The sequence below is a fragment of the Papio anubis genome, chromosome 3 (genome assembly GCF_008728515.1).
Source record: "Papio anubis isolate 15944 chromosome 3, Panubis1.0, whole genome shotgun sequence".
NCBI lineage: Eukaryota > Metazoa > Chordata > Mammalia > Primates > Cercopithecidae > Papio > Papio anubis.
In genome coordinates, this window is record NC_044978.1 from 32,114,730 (window position 1) to 32,134,991 (window position 20,262).

The 20,262-nt window shown below is 36.8% G+C and overlaps 1 protein-coding gene across 4 annotated transcripts in view; it reads right to left on the minus strand.

The window, feature by feature from the left end:
* Positions 1-19,881, minus strand: part of GRIA2 (glutamate ionotropic receptor AMPA type subunit 2) — a 148,766-nt gene extending 128,885 nt beyond the window's left edge. For all 4 annotated transcript variants that reach the window (XR_647471.3, XM_003899304.5, XM_003899303.5 and 1 more), the window contains exons 1-2: positions 19,341-19,881; positions 18,665-18,805 (exon numbers count right to left, since the gene is read on the minus strand). Coding sequence is in view for 3 of the 4 variants with exons in the window: in XM_003899304.5 (XP_003899353.1) it covers positions 18,665-18,805; positions 19,341-19,428 (229 nt within the window). In the remaining variant the exon portion in view is untranslated. The remainder of the gene's footprint in view (positions 1-18,664; positions 18,806-19,340) is intronic.
* Positions 19,882-20,262: the final 381 nt, after the last annotated feature.

The following is a 20,262-nucleotide window of genomic DNA, read 5'->3' on the forward strand; positions in this document are numbered from 1 at the left end:
GGGATTATAGTCTGGATTGGATTTCCTTAGCATACATCAGAAACTGATTTACTTAACTAAATGCTTCATGGCCTTTAATCCAGTAATTATACTTCAGTCATCAGAAATGGTGAAAAATACATATACAAAAGAAATTTCATTTGCAGCAATGTTTTGTAATGGATAAAAGAAGAATTTTTTAAATCTTGCAAAAATTGAAAAGAAATGATTGGTGTGAATATTATGAAGCTATGAAGTTTACAAATGGCTTTAATGTAGTTCTGCTCGTGTAAATTTATTTCTTTCAACAAGGCAAATTTTTTCTATCAAAGAAAAGATACATTAAAATATAAGCAGATGAGTAGAGTCTTGCAGATTAAATAAAAGATATAGCTTTAAATTATACTGAAAGTTAAAATCTTTCCACTTTAATGCTCATGGAAAGCCAATGGGTCTTCAAGTATTTGCTCATCTTTTGCCCCTATCAGTAAGCCCACATTAAGTTCACAGTTCCACAAAATGAAGTGGTTAAAGATTTATAAATTTCCCTGATGGTTAGCCAAAAATACACCGTTTATGACATGCACCATAAGGCAGGCTGAAAGTATATCTTGATGCAAGTAACATTTTAGAATTGTATTTAGTATTCCAGTTTAAATCAAATTTATATCATAAATAGCTTGATATTTGGCTTTAGGTAGAGTACATAACTGATTCTTAAGACAAACTGGGGATGAAACTAAATACAGTGTTAGTTAATGAAGCCATAGTAACTGAGTTCCTTCACCTTTCTTTATTGCATATAGATTGCGGTCTTTAGTTTTAATACTCTATTTGTGAACACATATGGATTGTTACGCTGAATTAACTTCAAAGTGATATTCAAGAACAAAGACATAATCATAACCCATTACTTAAATCTTGATATAGGTTAAGAAATATGCAAAACAAGTAGTCCACTTAAGTGATATTACTGCTATGACACAAGCCAAAAAACATAATAACATCCCTTATTTATCCCTCTGGGCTCAGTTAATGTTCAAAATCTGACATCCTCTTTTATTGATCTGAGACCCCAGAAACACAAAAGCACAATTTATGATAACAACACTGCTCAGGAAACAAATGCCTTGCAAGACTTTACATCTCTCTGCTTGTAATAGAGTTTTAATCTTCTTTATTTCACACTGTGGGTAAATTCCCCATTTGTTTGTAACTCCTTGAGGAGTTATTTACCTAAAAAAAAAAAATCTGGGCCAAGTGCAGTGGCTCACACCTATATCCTAGCACATTGGAAGACCAAGATGGAAGGATTGCTTGAGGCCAGGAGTTCAAGACTAGCCCGGTCCACACAGTCAGACTATTTTTTAAAATTAACCAGTCAGTGGCATGTGCCTATAGTCCCAGCTACTCAGGAGGCTGAGGTAGAAGAATAACCTGAGCTCAAGAGTTTGAGGCTACAGTGAACCATGATCATGTCACTGCACTCCAGCCTGGGTGGATGACACAGTAAGACCTTATCTCAAAATTAAAAAAAAAAAAAAACTTACACGTTTCAAATCAATGAAGTAAAAATTCATGTTTGTATATGTTGTGACAATTGGCTAACCTTATGAAGGAAAAATAAAACTGGATTCTCTAGGTTTTTATAATCACATAAAGCCAGACGATTCAATGATTTATCTGGAAACGTAATACCAAAATATGATGGCATTAAAGCACAGGCAGTTTTAATTTTTTTAATAAACTAGTGTGGGAAATATTTTTCTGAGCAAGGTACAAAATTCCTGAGGAAATTAAGCAAACAATTTATAAATTTTACTAAATAAAATTTAAGAATATGTGTATTCATAAAAATTATGAACTGAAATTGTCATTCCAAAAAGTGATAAACAGCTTAAAAAAACACAAAGCTGGTATAACTCCCAATGCAATCCCTCCCCCCTCCCCCCTCCCCATGATAGGCCCCGGTGTGTGATGTTCCCCTTCCTGAGTCCAAGTTATACCTGATGTAAATGACGAGTTGATGGGTGCAGCACACCAACATGGCACAAGTATACATATGTAACAAACCTGCACGTTATGCACATGTACCCTACAACTTAAAGTATAATCATAATAAATAAATTAAAAAAAAAAAAAAACACAAAGCTGGGTAAAACAGCTGAAACATATCACAAGTGTGTTACTTTAATGTATGTATCAAATAATAATGAGACTCACCCATAAATAGACTAACAACCCAAAAGAAAATCGGGCAAAGGAATGAACAGGCGTGTGTATGCATACACACATACACAGAAATACAAATAATGTCTTACCATAGTAAATGTGAACAATAAGATACCAAGAGCGAAGCTTTAAAAAGTTTAACCTTGTGCACCGCTTGTGATATTAGGCAGAAACAGACATACTCATACACTCTAGGTAGGGTTGTAAATTGATATGCCTTCTTTGCATATCCAGCAAAGTTTTAAATGCAAACACTTTTTGACTACAAGTTATTCCACTCATAGTAATATATTCTACAAACCCACTTGGACATATTATTAAAAGAAACAGCAAAAATGAAAACAATCATCAACAAAAAGCAGGCCAAATAACAACAGACTACCATGCACTAACTACAAAAAAAGAAGAGGAAAATCTCTGCACATAAAAGAAGCACTCTGATTTTTGTCAAGAAGAAAACAATCAAGACAAAGAACAGTGTATATTATGCTACCATTTCTGAAACCCATCAATGGTGATTATCTCAGAGACATAGAATTGAGGTGAAGAAAGACAATATTTATTATATCCCCGTGTGTAGTGTTTTTTTAATTACCACATGCGTGATGATTTTCATCACAATTTTTAAGCTTCAAAATGTAAAGACCACAAGAAGCTAAATTCAAATTTTCTGCATGTTTTACATTCTAAATCATCCACAGTACCAAAATGCTATTGTAAGTAAATATTTTAATTACTTTATATAATTCTTGTTACATGTTAAAGCTGCATCAACTTTTTTCAGATAATCATGATTTTCTACCTGAAATTCTCAAACCACTGTAGTAATCAAGGTTTAAATTATATAAAATCTGTTTTAACAAAAGACACTAGCAAGGCGTTAGTGTCTCTTAGATTATTCAAAATAGCTATATGCATTGACATTTTAAATATTTTGTAAAAGTTACTATTTAAAACTTGTGACTAGCTTCTTCAGTAACAATCTAAAGTGGTATTTATTATAATTAATTAGTTAATCCACATAAATTAATTTATGTAAACATCACCCAGCAATTTATGTAGCCTATGCCAGTTTAAACTGATTTGAAAAGATTTTGACAATGAAAGAAAAAACTCATATGCAAAATAAAATAAAAATTGTCATCTCCAGATACGATGCAAAAAATTGAAATTGTTTTTAACAGATCTGCAATTGGCATTAATAGTTTGTTAACAGCAGTAGTACTCACTTGGCTACCCAAGTTTTCAGCAACATATTCTAAATCAGTATTTAAGATGATGGCTTTTCACTTTCCATTGAGAATCTTTTTTATGTTTTCTTTATAATTTTTTGAATTACCATTTCTGCTTTTAAGATAATTTAAAATCTAGGTCCAAAGTATAGGATAATACTTGTAAATGATCTAGAAATAATGTCTATTACAGAGACTAATGTAATAATAAAATCATCTAGCTAACCTAGATTAACAACCTCTACTTTTGCCACAAGGAAAAGATTTTGAATCCATAAAACATTTTCAATACAGAAGCCTTATCTTGTTCTTTGTCACCTCAGACAATAACAGGTACAGAGCAGGTATCTACTAAAAGTTTAAGAAAGGAAGAAAAGAAAGAAGAAAATCCTGTGATAGGTTTTTGGTGCATACAAACAAGGTAGACAAAAGCACTTTAAAAATAAGTATTTAGCTTTTATCCAGTGTATTCTACCTTCAGCCCAAATCCAAAGTCATGGATATAACTTCGTTTTGTAAATATACAGATTTGCTTTAAAAGAGTAATTTTGACCAAAGGTCTTATGATCCTACATTGAAGAGTTCATATGGCTGCTGTTACTGCAATATTAAGCAACATAAGAAGAATAAGAATCAATTCAGAGTAAGGTAGTGAATATTTTATGAACTACACAGAGCTCATATGTAGGAAGTCCTTATTTTTACTTATTGTCAGTAAGTAAAAATCTTCCCCCAACCACCCCGCACAACTGCACATCTCTCTGCTCCCTAAGAGAAGTAATCTCTGACCAACTAATTATTTGAAAATGTTTCAAACCTTCCAGACCTTTCAACAGACTAGGAACAGGCAAAAAGAGCCTCCTTATATTGTGTTGGGGTATAAACTTGTGAAAAAGATGACAGTGACCTAGACAACCAGCAGCAAGATGCATAAAACTGATCCTCAGGGAAGAAGTCACAATGAACCTGTTCCAAGTTTAATAAGGTCCTATTTGTGGGAAACACCTACCATCATTTTTATTGTAGAAATGTATCAATGGTGGAATTGGTAACTGAATAGTATCAGATATCCACACTAAATGTTAACCATCATCTACATTTTTTAAATTATGCATGATTTAGTTCTTGTTATTTATCCGTTGAATTTGGTGGGGGTAGGGTTTGTGAATCAAGAACACATCCAAATTCTAGTAACATGTAAATGTTCACTAGTATTCTAAAAATGATGATTAAAGTACAATCCTAGCCTCCAGTTTTAGTTTGAATGGTTGTATTATACTTAAAAAGTTTATTATTTTGAAAATTACATTAAAAAAACTATTAGCTACCTTCTCTTCCATGCACCTGTAAGCACGGAGTTAAGTATATCTGACCAATATAAACTCAGGGGAATTGGAATCACTGAAATTAGCAATATTAATCACTATATTACATAGGGCAATTACTATCATTTAAACCTGACAATCACATTAGGAGGCAGGTATTATAAAGACCCCCATTTTACAGAGGAGAAAACGAGACTAGGAAGTTTAGCTGATTAATACAAAGTCATAGAACTAGTAAATAGTGAAGCCATAATTTTAATTCATGTCTGCACATTCACATATACTAGCTATGTTGCCAACTGAGACGAATAGAGGCTCTGGTTTAGGAATTAGCCAACTTGTTTTGCAGGCAAAAGCTTCTCCACAAATTTATAGCAGTTAAGAACAAATCACATAAATTTCTGTTTTGTTTTCTGTAAATGGGTATAATAACAATTCCACTTATGCTACAGAGTTTTACAGAGCTACAGTGAGGATCAGTCAGATATGAAAGTGTTTCAGAAAGAAAAAAATTATACATAAAGTTATAAAATATCTAAGCTTTTTCAAGGCAGCACCTTCCTCCATCGCTCTAAGCATGGGGTTTAGGTTTTATATCAGTAAAGAGCTGATAATAGAGGGAGGAAAGAAATACTGGGAACGTTTCTGACAAATTAATCTAAGCATTTATTTTCTCATGTAATGCCTCCAATAATATTATCAGATATAACAAGGAAACTGAGCCTTATTCTACAAAGAGAAAAAAACACAGGCTGTATCATAAAGCTACTAATCATATTCGAACCTATTTTTTGCCTAATACCAAAGCCTATGTTCTCTTGGCTGCTTTTCATTTAAATAAATTTAATTTAATTAATTAAATAAAATAAAACATTAGGAATCCACAATGTGCTCTCAGTTCCGTGAAATGTTGCAATATCTTAAATATGTGCTTGAAATATAAGAGTTTCAAATTGTTCAACATCCTAAAGTGTAAGTGACATGCAATAAAGGGGAAGATTGAATTGAAAGTACTACTCGAGTTACAACACCTCAGATTTTAAAAATCATTCTCGTACTATAGTGCACCAAATATATCTTTAAGCAACTTATATGATTTGTTAGTCTCTTCTTTGTCACTATATGGCATTATGTCCTGCCCAGGTATACAAACAGTAGAAAAAGATTCCAGCAAGAAAATTAGAAGTGTATTTTTCTTTGTCTTCTGCCTCTCAAAGCAAGTGCTCATCAAAACAATCCAAAAATTCGAACACTGGAAGTAATAATAAAATATTGCTAATTTTATGTGCTTACATGTGCCAAACACAGCTCATAGTGTTTTATGACTACTGCGTATCTTCCAAACAATCCTATAATGTCTGATTCCCTTTTACGGAGGTAGAAACTGAGACGCAGACTAAGAAACTTGTCCAATGTCATACATCTAGCACAAGGACTAGAATTTGGTTCCAAGTGCAGATGCTTAACTCATGCTATTCTGTATCCCAAGACATCCAGGCTACAAACTACAAAGAAACTACAAACTACAATTTTTTTTAATCTTTGCAGATGAAAAATTGTGTATTCGTCATTAAGATGACAACCCTGAACTTGTTTGTGCTCTGAAATATAAAGATGAGGATTTTATGATCCTTCCCTCCAAAGAATAAACTATATACAGAGCTTCCTCGTACCCCCTTCTGAATTGTTGCCTGTGTTCTCAAAATTTCCTTTCTATATGTAAATTAGCAATAATAGCATAAACTAGTAAAAACTAAAAACCTGGTAAAAAATATAAAATTATAAATAATAAAAGTGCTTGACAATTATAAAGCCAAAATTCTCCCACTTCATGCATAGATTAAAAGCAAGATAGAAATTTCTAAATTTCTCACAAACAGCAGATAACACATGAATAAAGATAAAAATAATGACATGATTTGAAATGTACTTCTCAAGAAAACGTAGCAAAGCACATACACCCCTATAGAGATCTCCACTTCCAGACCTTTCTCTGCCAGACTTGCAATGATGAGAGATGCTTCATTCCCACGCTGTAGAAATGTGGGAGCTATTTCTGTGCTACCTGGATGAGTGAACACAGGCAGCCCCTTAAATATATGTAATTCATAATAGCTTACATAAAGCCCAAAAGGAATATGTTTTCAATATTCCAAATTAGCATCACTAAAGTGTGTATGACAATATTTTCAAATATATAGGCCAAACTAATTATTGCATATGTTATGGTCCTTATTTTTCAGAATAAAACTACTCACTGTGTTCCATATTTCAGTCTTAAATTGTCCTTTGAATAACTTTTGAATAGTTAGCCTCAATGACAAAAAATTACATATCATTTGAGAATTATTATTAAATATTCTTCCAAGACACACTAATACTTTTAAAACATATGTAGAATTGTTAAAAATAATTTAAATCCAAAACATTTTTATTTTTAAAACACTAAAAATATTTTAAATGATTTTTAAAATATCTTCAACTTAGGTGTTAAGGAAATAGAAATATAATACAAGTATAATATAAACTAAAAGACAAACCTTTCTCTGTTCTACTAAGATGAGCCCCGTCAGTACCAAAACAGAGATATAGACCAATGGAACAGAACAGAGCCCTCAGAAATAATGCCACACATCTACAACCATCACAACCATCTGATCTTTGACAAACCTGACAAAAACAAGAAATGGGGAAGGTGCTAGGAAAATTGGCTAGCCATATGTAGAGGGCTGAAACTGGATCCCTTCCTTACACCTTGTGCAAAAATTAATTCAAGATGGATTAAAAACTTAAATGTTAGACCTAAAACCATAAAAACCCTGGAAGAAAACCTAGGCAATACCATTCAGGACATAGGCATGGGCAAGGACTTCATGTCTAAAACACCAAAAGCAATGGCAATGGGAGCCAGAGTTGACAAATGGGATCTAGTTGAACTGAGGTGTTTCTGCACAGCAAGGGAGACTACCATCAGAGTGAACAGGCAGCCTACAGAATGGGAGAAAATTTTTGCAATCTACTCATCTGACAAAGGGCTAATATCCAGAATCTACAAAGAGCTCGAACAGACTTCCAAGAAAAAAAACAAACAACCCCATCAAAAAGTGGGTGAAGGATATGAACAGACATTTCTCAAAAGAAGATATTTATGCAGCCAACAGACACATGAAAAAATGCTCATCATCACTGGCCATCAGAGAAATGCAAATCAAAACCACAAGGAGATATCATCTCACACCAGTTAGAATGATAATCATTAAAAAGTCAGGAAACAACAGGTGCTGGAGAAGATGTGGAGAAATAGGAACACTTTTACACTGTTGGTGGGAATGTAAACTAGTTCAATCATTGTGGAAGACACTGTGGTGATTCCTCAAGGATCTAGAACCAGAAATACCATTTGACCCAGCAATCCCATTACTGGGTATATACCCAAAGGATTATAAATCATGCTGCTATAAAGACAATTGCACACATACGTTTATTGAGGCACTATTCACAATAGCAAAGACTTGGAACCAACCCAAATGTCCATTAATGATAGACTGGATTAAGAAAATGTGGCACATATACACCATGGAATACTACACAGCCATGAAAAAGGATGAGTTCATGTCCTTTGTAGGGGCATGGATGAAGGTGGAAAACACCATTCTCAGCAAACTATCGCAAGGACAAAAAGCCAAACACCGCATGTTCTCACTCATGGGTGGGAATTGAACAATGAGAACACTTGGACACTGGAAGGGGAACATCACACACCAGGGCCTGTCGTGGGGTGGGAGGAGGGGGAGAGATAGCATTAGGAGATATACCTAATGTAAATGACGAGTTAATGGGTGCAGCACACCAATATGGCACATGTATACATATATAACAAACCTGCACGTTGTGTACAGGTACCCTAGAACTTAAGGTATTAAAAAAAGAAAAAAAAAAAAAAGAGTTGCTACACTTCAAGTACCTCAAGCAAGATACAAGGTTTACTATGACACATTCTATGCTCGCTATAAAATTCACAGTCTAGTAGTACATTCCATATTGTATATTTTTACCTATAAAATTTTTCAAACCTTTTCTGTTAGTATTTTACCTCATAATTTTCAAGGATGGCTCTTTTTGCTAGCCCAGAATAACAGAGTGCTTTAAGTTTGTGTTTTTGCCTCAGAGAAATGCATATTGTTAGCCGAGGACGGTTGCTCATGCCTGTAATCTCAGTGCTTTGGGAGGCCAAGGTGACAGGATCACTTAAGGTCAGGAGTTCAAGAGCAGACCGGTCAACATGGCTAGAATCCCTCTGCAAAAATAAAAAATAAAATTGCGGCCAGGCATGGTGGCTCATGCCTGTAATCCCAGTACTTTGGGAGGCCAAGGTGGGTGGATTGCCTGAGATCAGGAATTCGCAACCAGCCTAGACAACACGGTGAAACCCCATCTCTACTAAAATACAAAAAGTAGTAGGGCGTCGCCGCGTGCACCTGTAGTCCCAGCTACTGTGGAGGCTGAGGCAGGAGAATTGCTTGAACCTGGAGGCAGAGGTTGCAGTGGGCCGAGATTGCACCACTGCACTCCATCGTGGGTGACAGAGCGAGCCTCCATCTCAGAAAAATAAAAATAAAAAATAAAATAAAAATAGCTCGGTGTGGTGGCATGGTCCTGTAGTCCCAGCTACTTGGGAGGCTGAAGCAGAAGAATTGCTTGAGCCCAGGAGCTCCAGGCTGCAGCGAACTGTGATAGTTCTACCGCACTCCAGCCTGGGGGACAGAGTGAGACCCGTTCTCTAAGAAATAAAACAAAATAAAATAAAAGGAAAAAAATCAAAACCAAATGTATAGTGCCTCCTTTCTTTCATGTCTCCCTCTAGAAATAATAACTACCTTCCATTATTTGATAAAATTAAAATTATTATAAGAATTCACTGTTTTATAGTAGCTCAAGGTTAATATAGAAGATTGACCACAGACGTGCAAACTAAGCAAACATCAAATCAAAGAGATGCTTAAACAAACAACAAAAAAGGAAGAAAAGAAGCAGGAAGGGATGGAAGGAGGGAGGGAGGGAGGAAGAAAGGAAGGGAGGGAGGGAGGGAGGAAGAAAGGAAGGAAGGAAGGAAGGAAGGAAGGAAGGAAGGAAGGAAGGGAGGGAGGGAGGGAGGGAGGGAGGGAGGGAGGGAGGAAGGAAGGAAGGAAGGAAGGAAGGAAGGAAGGAAGGAAGGAAGGAAGGAAGGAATTTCGAGTTCCAAATTCTTACCGCCCTCTCAAGTACAACAAGTTATGCTGCCTCTTAGTTTTTTCCTTTTTCTCCACAGCTTCCCCTCCATCACTTTTAAGAAATACAGTAATTTCAATCTACAATAAGGAAAAAATATTTTCCCTTACCCTGAAACTATTTCTTTGAACATGCCCACTCTATCCTTTTATTCATACACAAAAAATAATATATATATAAACAAATTGTTGACATATTCTTAGTGCAATATCTTGAATACTGATGCTAGAGAAATTGTAAAATGAATGCTAAGTCTGAAACAGAATGGTATTTTAATACAGAGAATTTTAGCTGCAAAGGGTTTATGAGCTGAGGAAACTTTTCTCATATCAAGTTATTTAACTTGAGTTTCCATTAAATTTATGCTGAAGTTAGACATTAATTTAGGTCATATTCTATTCTTATAGGGATAAAGAATCAGGTAATATTCTACTGTTTTAATAAGCATAGAATATACTTAGTTTATATAAACACATTTCAGTCATTTCTATCAGTAAGTTGGGTACTTAGGAAGATTAGACTAAAAATATTTACATTGCAGGAGTACCTTCTCAGATTCACTGAAATTCACCAGCGTGAAAGTATTAGAGGACTACAACAAGTAAATATCATAGTATTTATAACGTAAAATCAATTTTACATGAAGGGTACATAAACTTCATAGAAATAAAATGCCCTGTTGAAAGTATTTTAGAAGAACTAAAATTTAAGCCATTTCACAATTCAACCAAGTCTGTGTTTATATTTGAAATACTGAAACAATCAGGAAAAATGTAAGTATTAACATAACCATAAATATATAAAATTATAAAGTAAAATTCTGAAGACCAATCCAAATAGTAAAACTATAAACATTACATATGTCATTTGTTTGAGAAATAAGGATACGAAAATGTAAACAATCTAAGAAGCTAGCTACTCATCAATTCCCTTTCTATAAGGAAGCTGGTAGCTCCTAAATTTATTTGTTCTGTTCAGCTGAAGATACCTATAAATTTCAAGACTCTATTGTGTTTTTTTGAGACAAGTTTTTACCCTGTCACCCAGGCTGGTGTAGTATCAAGCACTTTGGATGATTTTCCCAGTAACAAGATAATGTGTGAAAAATTAAACATGTAATAACAAGGTGTTTCACCCAAGAAAATTATCCACAGAACGAAAATAAGACAAAACAAAATTATTAGAAAACAAACCCTAAACATAGACTGCAGGCCCCCCCAAAAAAAGAAAAAATAAGGATATGAATACAAAATAATTGCACAAATTAATGCAAATAGAGCAACTGGTCCATAAAGAGAAACTATGTCCAGAAACTTCTCTTCCCAGATATCATCTAAAAAGTAAAAATAATACTTTTGTGATTCTGTACATTTTAAAAATTAATTAAAGGAATTAATATAGAAGATTGTAGTATAAAATATCCTGGTTAGGGGCAGGGAGGGAGTTACTAAAACAATTCTAAATCCATTCAAGGAATATGTATGGTCACATCTTTGGAACATCTAAAACCAAAATTGAAGCTTGGCAGACCCATAACAGTCAGGGGCCTTATAAGGGCATCTCCTGTTCTACCCACTTGTAACAAGATTTTTGTTTTTTGGGTTTTTTTGGTGTGTTTTTTTTGGGGGGAGGGGTGGGTGCAGGGGAGCGTTCTTTTTTCTTTCTTTCTTTCTTTTTTTTCTTTTTTGAGACGGAATCTCAACGTCTTCAAGGCTGCAGTACAGTGGTGTGATCTCGGCTCACTGCAACCTCTGCCTCCTGGTTTCAACCTATCCTACTTCCTCAGCCTCCTGAGTAGCTGAGACTACAGATGCGTGCCACCACGCCCGGCTACTTTTTGTATTTTTAGTAGAGACAGAATTTCACCATGTTGACCAGGCTGGTCTTGAACTCCTGACCTCAGGTGATCCACCTCAGTCACCCAAAGTGCTGGGATTACAGGCATGAGCCACTGCGCCCAGCTGCAACATGGTTTTTGCATCATCCTAAGAGTTAGCATTTATAAATCCTCTTCAAAGTATATATTGTATATATATTCAGCATGTCATTTTAACATACATCAATATCACTTTAGAGATAAAAATAACAACTTTGAAAATATCTAGGTTGTAGATGAAAGTGAAAAATATATTACACCTCTGTCTAAATAGGAATCAAGGAAGGTACAAAGTAAATTGTGTATTCTGAAATCCAAATGTACAGCAAATGCAAATTCTAACTTTAAAAATTATAATTTATGATAAGAACATCTACTGTAAAATTAAATGTGTTGAATAGGTAAATAATTATTAAGTGAGTCAATGCACTAGAAACAGAGCTAGACTTCGTGAAGAACACACAGTTAACAGCAACAAGGGCCTGTCTTCAACAAGGCCACATTTTACATTCTCCTTGTCAATTTTAAAATGTTTTCATTCTGTAAGTTAAAATTATCAAAGATGACAAAATACTTTAAAATTGAATAGCACTGAAAAATAATAGGTGTTAGACATCTTATGAATGGCATTGTAAGAATTACATTCCTTCTTTTTCCAAACTAGAAAAACCTGATTTGATAAACATGTTGATGTTTGAACATTTTCAAATCATGTGTGATTTTCTAATTTTAACATTGAATTCAGCAACTTATTTTCCTGTTGTACTGAAGAGACACAGTCATACAAGAGATTTGGCAATTATGTAGATCATTGGAGAAAACTTGAGAAATTTTTACTTAAAATCATCATCATAATAAAAAAGCAAACACTTAATGAAATCTGGGGTATTGTCAGTACAATCTACTGTAAAAAGAAAGGAAATATAATCCACCCAGCTGCCATTAACATTTCAATCAAATATTTACATCATATACAAGATTTTAGCTCTGAATGAATGTACTGTTCTCACTTAAAAAAAATTGTTTAAAAACAGTTCTGTATCTCAGTTTAGACTTTATTTCTTGTAATAGCATTTGCTCTGCAGATTAAGTACTTCTATTGACTTTTTCATAAAAAGGGAGGAGGAGGAAGAGAGGAAAAACACATATTCTCTGAAAACTCGATTATACAGCAACATACTGAAATAACTCAAAAACAACTGCTCTTTTTTAGCCTTCCTTAACATTTTCAAGGTTCTAAGAAGTTTGAAAGTTTGCTAAGTGATATTGGAAGAGATTATGAGAAAATTTGAGATCTGGGCATGAATCAGCAGTCACTTGTCATAACGTCTCAGTACAATGTCCCTAGCACTTTAAAGATGATGTGAAATGAAAATGCCCCATCCTTCTTCAGCCAGCAGGTTGAAGTTTGTAAGACTTTCAAACAGAAATAGCATAGTGTAAGAATAAATTCTTACTAATTTAAGCTTCTATAGCTTCATAAGGTAATTTTTATTTCAATATTTAGTGGCTCTCATCTCAAAATAGAATATTTCAACCAATGCCATTCTTTGATTTCTATTTAATACACACTCAGTATGAAATTTTAACTGCAAATACTTCAATAACAGATTAATTATTCTGACATACAAAGAGGCATTTCCTCAAAATCTCCAATTGAATATAACTGAATATTTACAACACCAGCTTTTACAGTATTGTGTCCTGGCACGTGTTCATGGTTTTCTTCATAACATGAATTCTCATCATTGCTTAAGAAAGTCCAACTTGAGTCTAGTTTATGAAAGTTTTGCATATATTAAAGTCTGTAACTCTAGGTGTTAGTAAATACCTCAACAAACATGACGAAACAGGCTAGTGTAGCCAATCTGTAACTACTTACACCCTATAACATAAATACATACACACAGAAGTCCATTCATCCAAGTACAATAAAGGCTTAGCAAACATCAATTAATTTTGTGAAGACAGATACAAAATCTCAGTAATTTGTGACTAAAGTTTAATGATAATAAATACAGCTCGAAAAGGATAGCTGGGGAATTGAGATTAAAAATGTTAAAAAAATATAATTTTAGAATCTTCCAAGAGCATTTACAATCTATTCTGTTTCTAACAGTCTTTATCTTCTAAAACACAAAATATACGGCAATCTATTTTTAAAAGGCAATGAAAGTTATTTTTAAGATAGCATTTTGAATAATTTTCTTCCAATTAGATGTCATTTTTTTCAGTTTATCTAAATAAATTTGTTTACGATGTTTTAAAAGGCATTCCGTGTGCGCAACAGTTTTATGAAACAGCAATATTTTCTCCAACATCTCCATCTGCTGGCTTAGAGAAAAAGTAGATTTTTATTTGCTGTTTCCTTCAATTTAATATTTTTATAATTTATTTTGGTGTATGGAATTGAAATATAAAACTATTAAATTATCTTTAACTAGACTAATAACCATTTGTAAAATTCAGTCATCAAAAGAAATAGAAAGGGAAGGTTTTACGGAGTAAATTCAATATTTAATACTTTTAATTTTCAAGCTCTGTAGAATCAAGTACTCATGTTTATAGCCCTTTTACACAGTTTCATTTTAAGTAAGCTTTAGTACCTAGCAGAGCATCAAAGTTTACTAAAATCTTTTACAATGTAAAAATATTTTCCTAAAATTTGCTATTGATTTTGTTAGTTAACTACATACAATATGTGGTGTATATATATTAATGTGAAAGTTACTATTTTCAGAAAAAGGCAGATTTTTTTAGTTGCTGTTTTAAACTGCTTGTGTTTAAGAACTACTAGAATACCACCATACCCTCATACTAAAGCTCCTAGACAAGACCACAGCTACCAATGCACACTGAAGGCATGAAGGCCTACAAGGTTTTGAAAGCTATTCAAAAGAGCCTAGAGGGAAAAGGCTAGAAAAAAAAAATGTTAACATGAAGAAAAGCAGTCATTTATTCTCTGACACCTTGAAGGCACTCACTAAATATTTATTGAATGAATGGTTGGATTCCTGGGACCCATCGCTGATTTCAACTGCTGAACACATCAGGTACTAATCTCAGGGGTTTTTTTTCTGGTTTTATGCTTTGTATTTTTCATAATGAAGGCTTATGTTTGGACAACCTTCAGGAAAAAAAAAAAATCTTAGTACTCTTTTCAGCTAAGAAGACAGGAAGGGAGGAAAGGAAAAATGAGTGAGAGAAGAGAGGAAAAGAAAAAGGGAATGATGGAGAAAAAATGAAAGAAACTGAAAATCTGTCTTACTGCCTCAGGTACCCATGGAAACAAATGGAACAAAACAGGTACTTTCATTATCCCACTGTGATTGTGAAAGGGAAGGATGTGGGAGCTCAGTAAGACACACACAGTCATTTTACCCAGTTCAGAATAGAATGACTTCATTTTCTTTGTATAACCTCAACCCATTCAGTGAATCTCCCTGGATCCTTATATCAACATCAACTTCAACATTTCCAAATAATTTCCTCCATCTCAGGAATAAAATTACATTAGTAAACTAATAACTTTTCCCTTTTGAAATTATATTACTAAGGTATAAAAATCCACTTTTTAATGTGTAAATTTAGCTCTGTGGGATTTTTATGATTGGAAGAGCAAGCTATTTCAAGAGCATTGCATGATGATATCTATCATCTAATAATGTTATTCACAAAATTCCTGAGATTTCTAGAGGAAATGGGAAAAAGATGTTTAGATCTTAGCTGTCAATGTATTTAATGCTGTTGCTTCCACTTTATAAAGGAAAGAATCACAGACTTCCCTGAATAAAAAGGCAATAAAACAAAGGATAAGCATTGGAGAAAAACCTTAAGCAGGATTTAAACGATCAAGACCCATCTTGACAAATTTGACCCTGGAGATTTTCATCCATTTCTTGACTTTGTGACTGCAGTTTACATAAGCATCTCTCCCTTTCCCTCTCTCTCATTCTGTCTCAAAAGAGTTAAACTAATTTTACATTTTCTATTGTCCATAGTACAAAAACAAACAAACAAACAAAAAAGGATACAAATTCTCTATTTCATTTTGCAATCTCTAAATTTTGAAATGTCTCAGAGAATAAAGAAACGGAGTCACAAACAAGTTAAGTGATTTGCCCAATGAGTTAATGTCAGCTCCAGAAATTTCTGTCCAATGAGCCTCTCTTCTATCACAGTACCCCCCTAGTTCTTTTTAGCAATCAGTAGGATTACTTACAACATGAAAGCTGCAAATGTCATGATTTTGAATTCCCATGTTGTCATCTTCAAAATGTGTTCAGTTCCTGAAAATAGTTTGTTTTACTATCCTACTATAATAATCCGTGCAGGGGTAATTTTAGGCTCTGGAATTTGAACATATTTATTTTAGCTTCACTTCCTGAGGAGGGGAAAAAACTGTGCAAATGAAGACTTGATTATTCCAGCTTCTCAGAACTGTAGACAAATTAAATTGCGTGGTAATTTTTTAAAAGAAATCCACATGTTGATTACATGAATGTGTTCACTCTGCAAATGTATGAATTTACATATGTGTTTAATATATATATACACACACATATTCTGGCTATATATTTTATTTTGGAAAAATTTATATTAAAAAATTCAAAAATGTTAAGAATGAGTATCTAAACCTAATAACCTAAACTAACCACAGTCTTTTATCTTTACAAAGCCCCAATACAGTAGTTTAGCATTTGTTGAAATCAAGGAATATTCATTTTGTCAATGGACATATGTTATTTTTTCAGAAAGTTCTCATTTTCACCAATGAGTGAACTTGCCAATCACTGACTGTTTTCAAAAAGTATAGCTATCAATACTTTCACTTCACATTTAAAACCTATGTCCTTCCTATACCCACAGTCGTTCCTTAGGATTCATTACTTTTCAAAGCATTTTCACGTGTAAGTATACAATTACATACAGTTAGATACTCAGAACAGTTGCATGATAAACTTATAATTCAGGAAAAATTGGAACTTACTGATATCAAATGAATAGTCTAAATCTGTTAGGTAAATAGGTCAAATATAGAAGCCTTCAAATTTTAATTAAGTCAATTTCTTTGTATGTCATGTACTAAAATTTTCTGAGATATTCTATTACGGGCGTTTTTCAAAGCTGCAAATCCACTTCAATTCTCCTCTTCTCTCTCTGGTTCTGTACCCCTATACCCGCTCTTCTTTCTTTTCTCACTTGCCGTCAACATTTGAAGAAAATATATAGCAGTGAAACCTTCTTAAATAGATCCATTATAAACAATTAAATCCCAAATTACCACACAATGCCCCTATTCTATCAGTCTAAGAAAATTGTTTCTTCATTAGTCTGGGTGACAGTAGTTGCAAGAGTTGATGATGGGCCCGATATGATAGTCCAGCTAAATCATGGAATATATGACTAAAGCTTAAAATGGGGAGGAGGGATGGCAACCAGTTGTTTGTGTGACGTGGGAAAGCTGCAGTTGGGCTTTTCCTGTGGTAATTTTCCCCAAGCTCCCTAGCCAAAGTGGGAAGTGAGCCATCCGCAAATCTCCCCCAAATTGTTATCTATGAAATAAAGACTGCGAACATTAGGACAGGAAAGAATCACCTCAGGGCGGGCGGCAGGAAATGATGGCAGCGGCTGGGAAGAGGGCAGGAAGGCACAGTGGCCGCGACTGCCTGCCCAAGCCTGCGCTGGGGAGCGAGCGAGGGGACCGGGCCCTCTGGCCTCCCCACCAATCCTTTTAGATCCCTAATTGTTTGGTTCCTGGTACTTTATTTGAATCCATCACAGAGCTTTCCAGAGAGTCCCTGAGCACTGCATGGAGGGAGAGGGCTATTATGGAGCATTGCAAAGACTAAAATGGCTGATCGGCGACTTCTTCAGATTTTCAAACTCGGCAGGATCCCACAGCTTTCCAGTCCTTTCCCCCCCCGCTGCCTCTGCTGGGGCCCAGCTACTTGAGAACAAAGCGCGCCCGGCTGGCAAGCTGACCGCGGCGTCCCTGGCGGCCTCGCCCCTTCCAACTTAAGCGGAAGCGCAACTGAGCAGGAGAAATTGACTGCGCTCCCCCTTGCCACCGCCTCCCCGCCCCACCCCCACGCCACCCGGCGGGCCTGGGCCTGCGTCAGCCTCGCTCCTCGCCCCTCGGGTGGGCCTTATGTAACAGCCCCGATCCCAACTCCAGAACCATTTCAACAACTTGTCCCAAAGAGGAGAACGTGGGGCTCGCGAGGGCGGTAGGGTGAGCCCAGCCGGGACTGCGGGTCTAAACTGGGGGCCACGAGGGCGAGCTGCAGCTGCTGGGGCAGGAGGTCACCGGGCTCCAGCAGTCCCCCGTGGGATTTGTCCAACAGCCCGACTGCGCGCCTTGGGGAACGTGTTCTCTGTGGGCAGGGTGCCAACAGGCGCGCGATGGGGAGCGAGGTGGGAGGGCTTCTCCTGAAGCACTCAAGATGAGCGAAAACCCCTTGAACCCAAGAAAGCCGCCCTCCCTGACTCCAACCCTCACCCCAGCTCCCTAATGCGCACACTCTTCAAGTCCTTTCCCTCTCTCTTCAGCCCCCTCCAGCCAGCGGGGGTCCCCGAGATTACAGCCACCTTCTCTCTACACCGTCACACGCACGCGCGTGTGCAGTCACTCACACCCACACACTGACACACAGAAACGCACACACCACCTCAGAAACGCACACACACACACTCACACTCGCTAGCCTTCCGCGTGCAGCAGCAGAAAGGCATGAATATTCATTACTTACAAGCATTGGTGACTGCGAAGCTGTTTGCCACCTCCAAATTGTCGATGTGAGGTGTCAGTCTGAACTCCGAAGTGGAAAACTGAACCATCCCTACCCGAAATGCACTGTATTCTTGATCGGCACCCCTAGGAAATAGCCCCCCTGCAAAGAACAAACAGCAAGCAAGAGAACAGTGTCAGTGCCCGGGAGGGAAAGGAGGGGCGCGCGCTAGCGCCCAACAGTCCAAGAGTCTCTTATTCACGCTAATGGGCCGAATAAACACGTCTACGGACTCGGACAGCGGGGGTGGAATATCCAAAAGGTAGCCAAGAGGTCAAGACCCAGATGAGAGTATGAAGACGAGGTAGGTGGCCAGAAACCTTCGCCTTTCCATGTAATCACAAGCTTTGTATTCAGACCCCAAGAAAATCTGAGCAAACTGGAAAATGTCGCTAAGGCAGATTTAATAAAATTTGGGGATCCGAAATGAGAGGACCTTTTCTTCTATTGTATCAAAGTCATACTCATTTCCTTTTGCTTCATCCTAAGAAAAACATGTATATTCTAGGTAGTTTAAATCTGGAATGCAGTCAAGGTATGACATAAGTCTACATGACATGAATTAATTTGTACACTGTGAACAAAGATTACCACCAAATTATGCACAATTCAAAAGCATAGCACAAAGGGTACCTACCTATCTGTATGCTGTTAGAAGAGACACCAAAAATCAGTCCCCATAAAACCGGAGAAAGGAGGACAGAAATATGCATAATCTTTTGCATTTCCAAGAAAAGTAGAGCATCCACAATATACCCCTTTTTTTTTTCCTTTTCCTCCTCTTCCTTCTTTGGCTGTTTTCCTCTGCAAATTAGATCCTCTGCATTTTGAGACAGCAATTTAGCACCAAGCTGCTAAAACCTGAAGTGGAGGCAGAAGAATCCCTATTTCCCAGGTCCTGCTGGTGGCTGCTGATGCCCTGCGCCCTGTCCCCGCTCTAGAAGTCCGGAGGACTGGCTGAATGCAGTTTTCAGCGGAGCTGCCGCTGTGGTCCCAGTGTCTCGGAATATTCAGCACCCTCCCATGCACTCACACACACTCACCCTCTCTCGCGCTCTCTTCTCCCTCTCTCCTCTCTCACTCACGCGCGCGCGCGCACACACACACACACATACACACACGCACACACACAGGCAAGTCACAGAGAGGGGTAGGCAGTCCCAGGCGCGCGTGCGCGACTCGCGGCAGGCGGCGGGCGCGCGCGCCCCCTCCCCCGCACGGCGCCAGGCACCCCGCACCGCCGTGGACGCGTCGCGTGCGCGGCGCTGAGAAAGCACAGCTCGGGGCCCGTAGCCGCTCTCCTTCCGCGAGACCTCGGGTCTACCGGGCTGTAGCGCCCACAGCTCGCCTCTGCCTTTCAGCACCGAGGACAGCGCGTCGCTCCCCGCCCGGAGCTACCTTTGTGCGGCTATTGCAGTTGTTGCGGAGATGCTCCAACCTGGACCAAATGCAGCAAAGCTGATTTCCGGCTGCTGTGTAGAAGCCGAATTGCTCATTGTTGGCGGCGAAGCGTCCTCTCACCAGGCCCTGCTGTCTTACGTTAAAAATAATTTTGATTT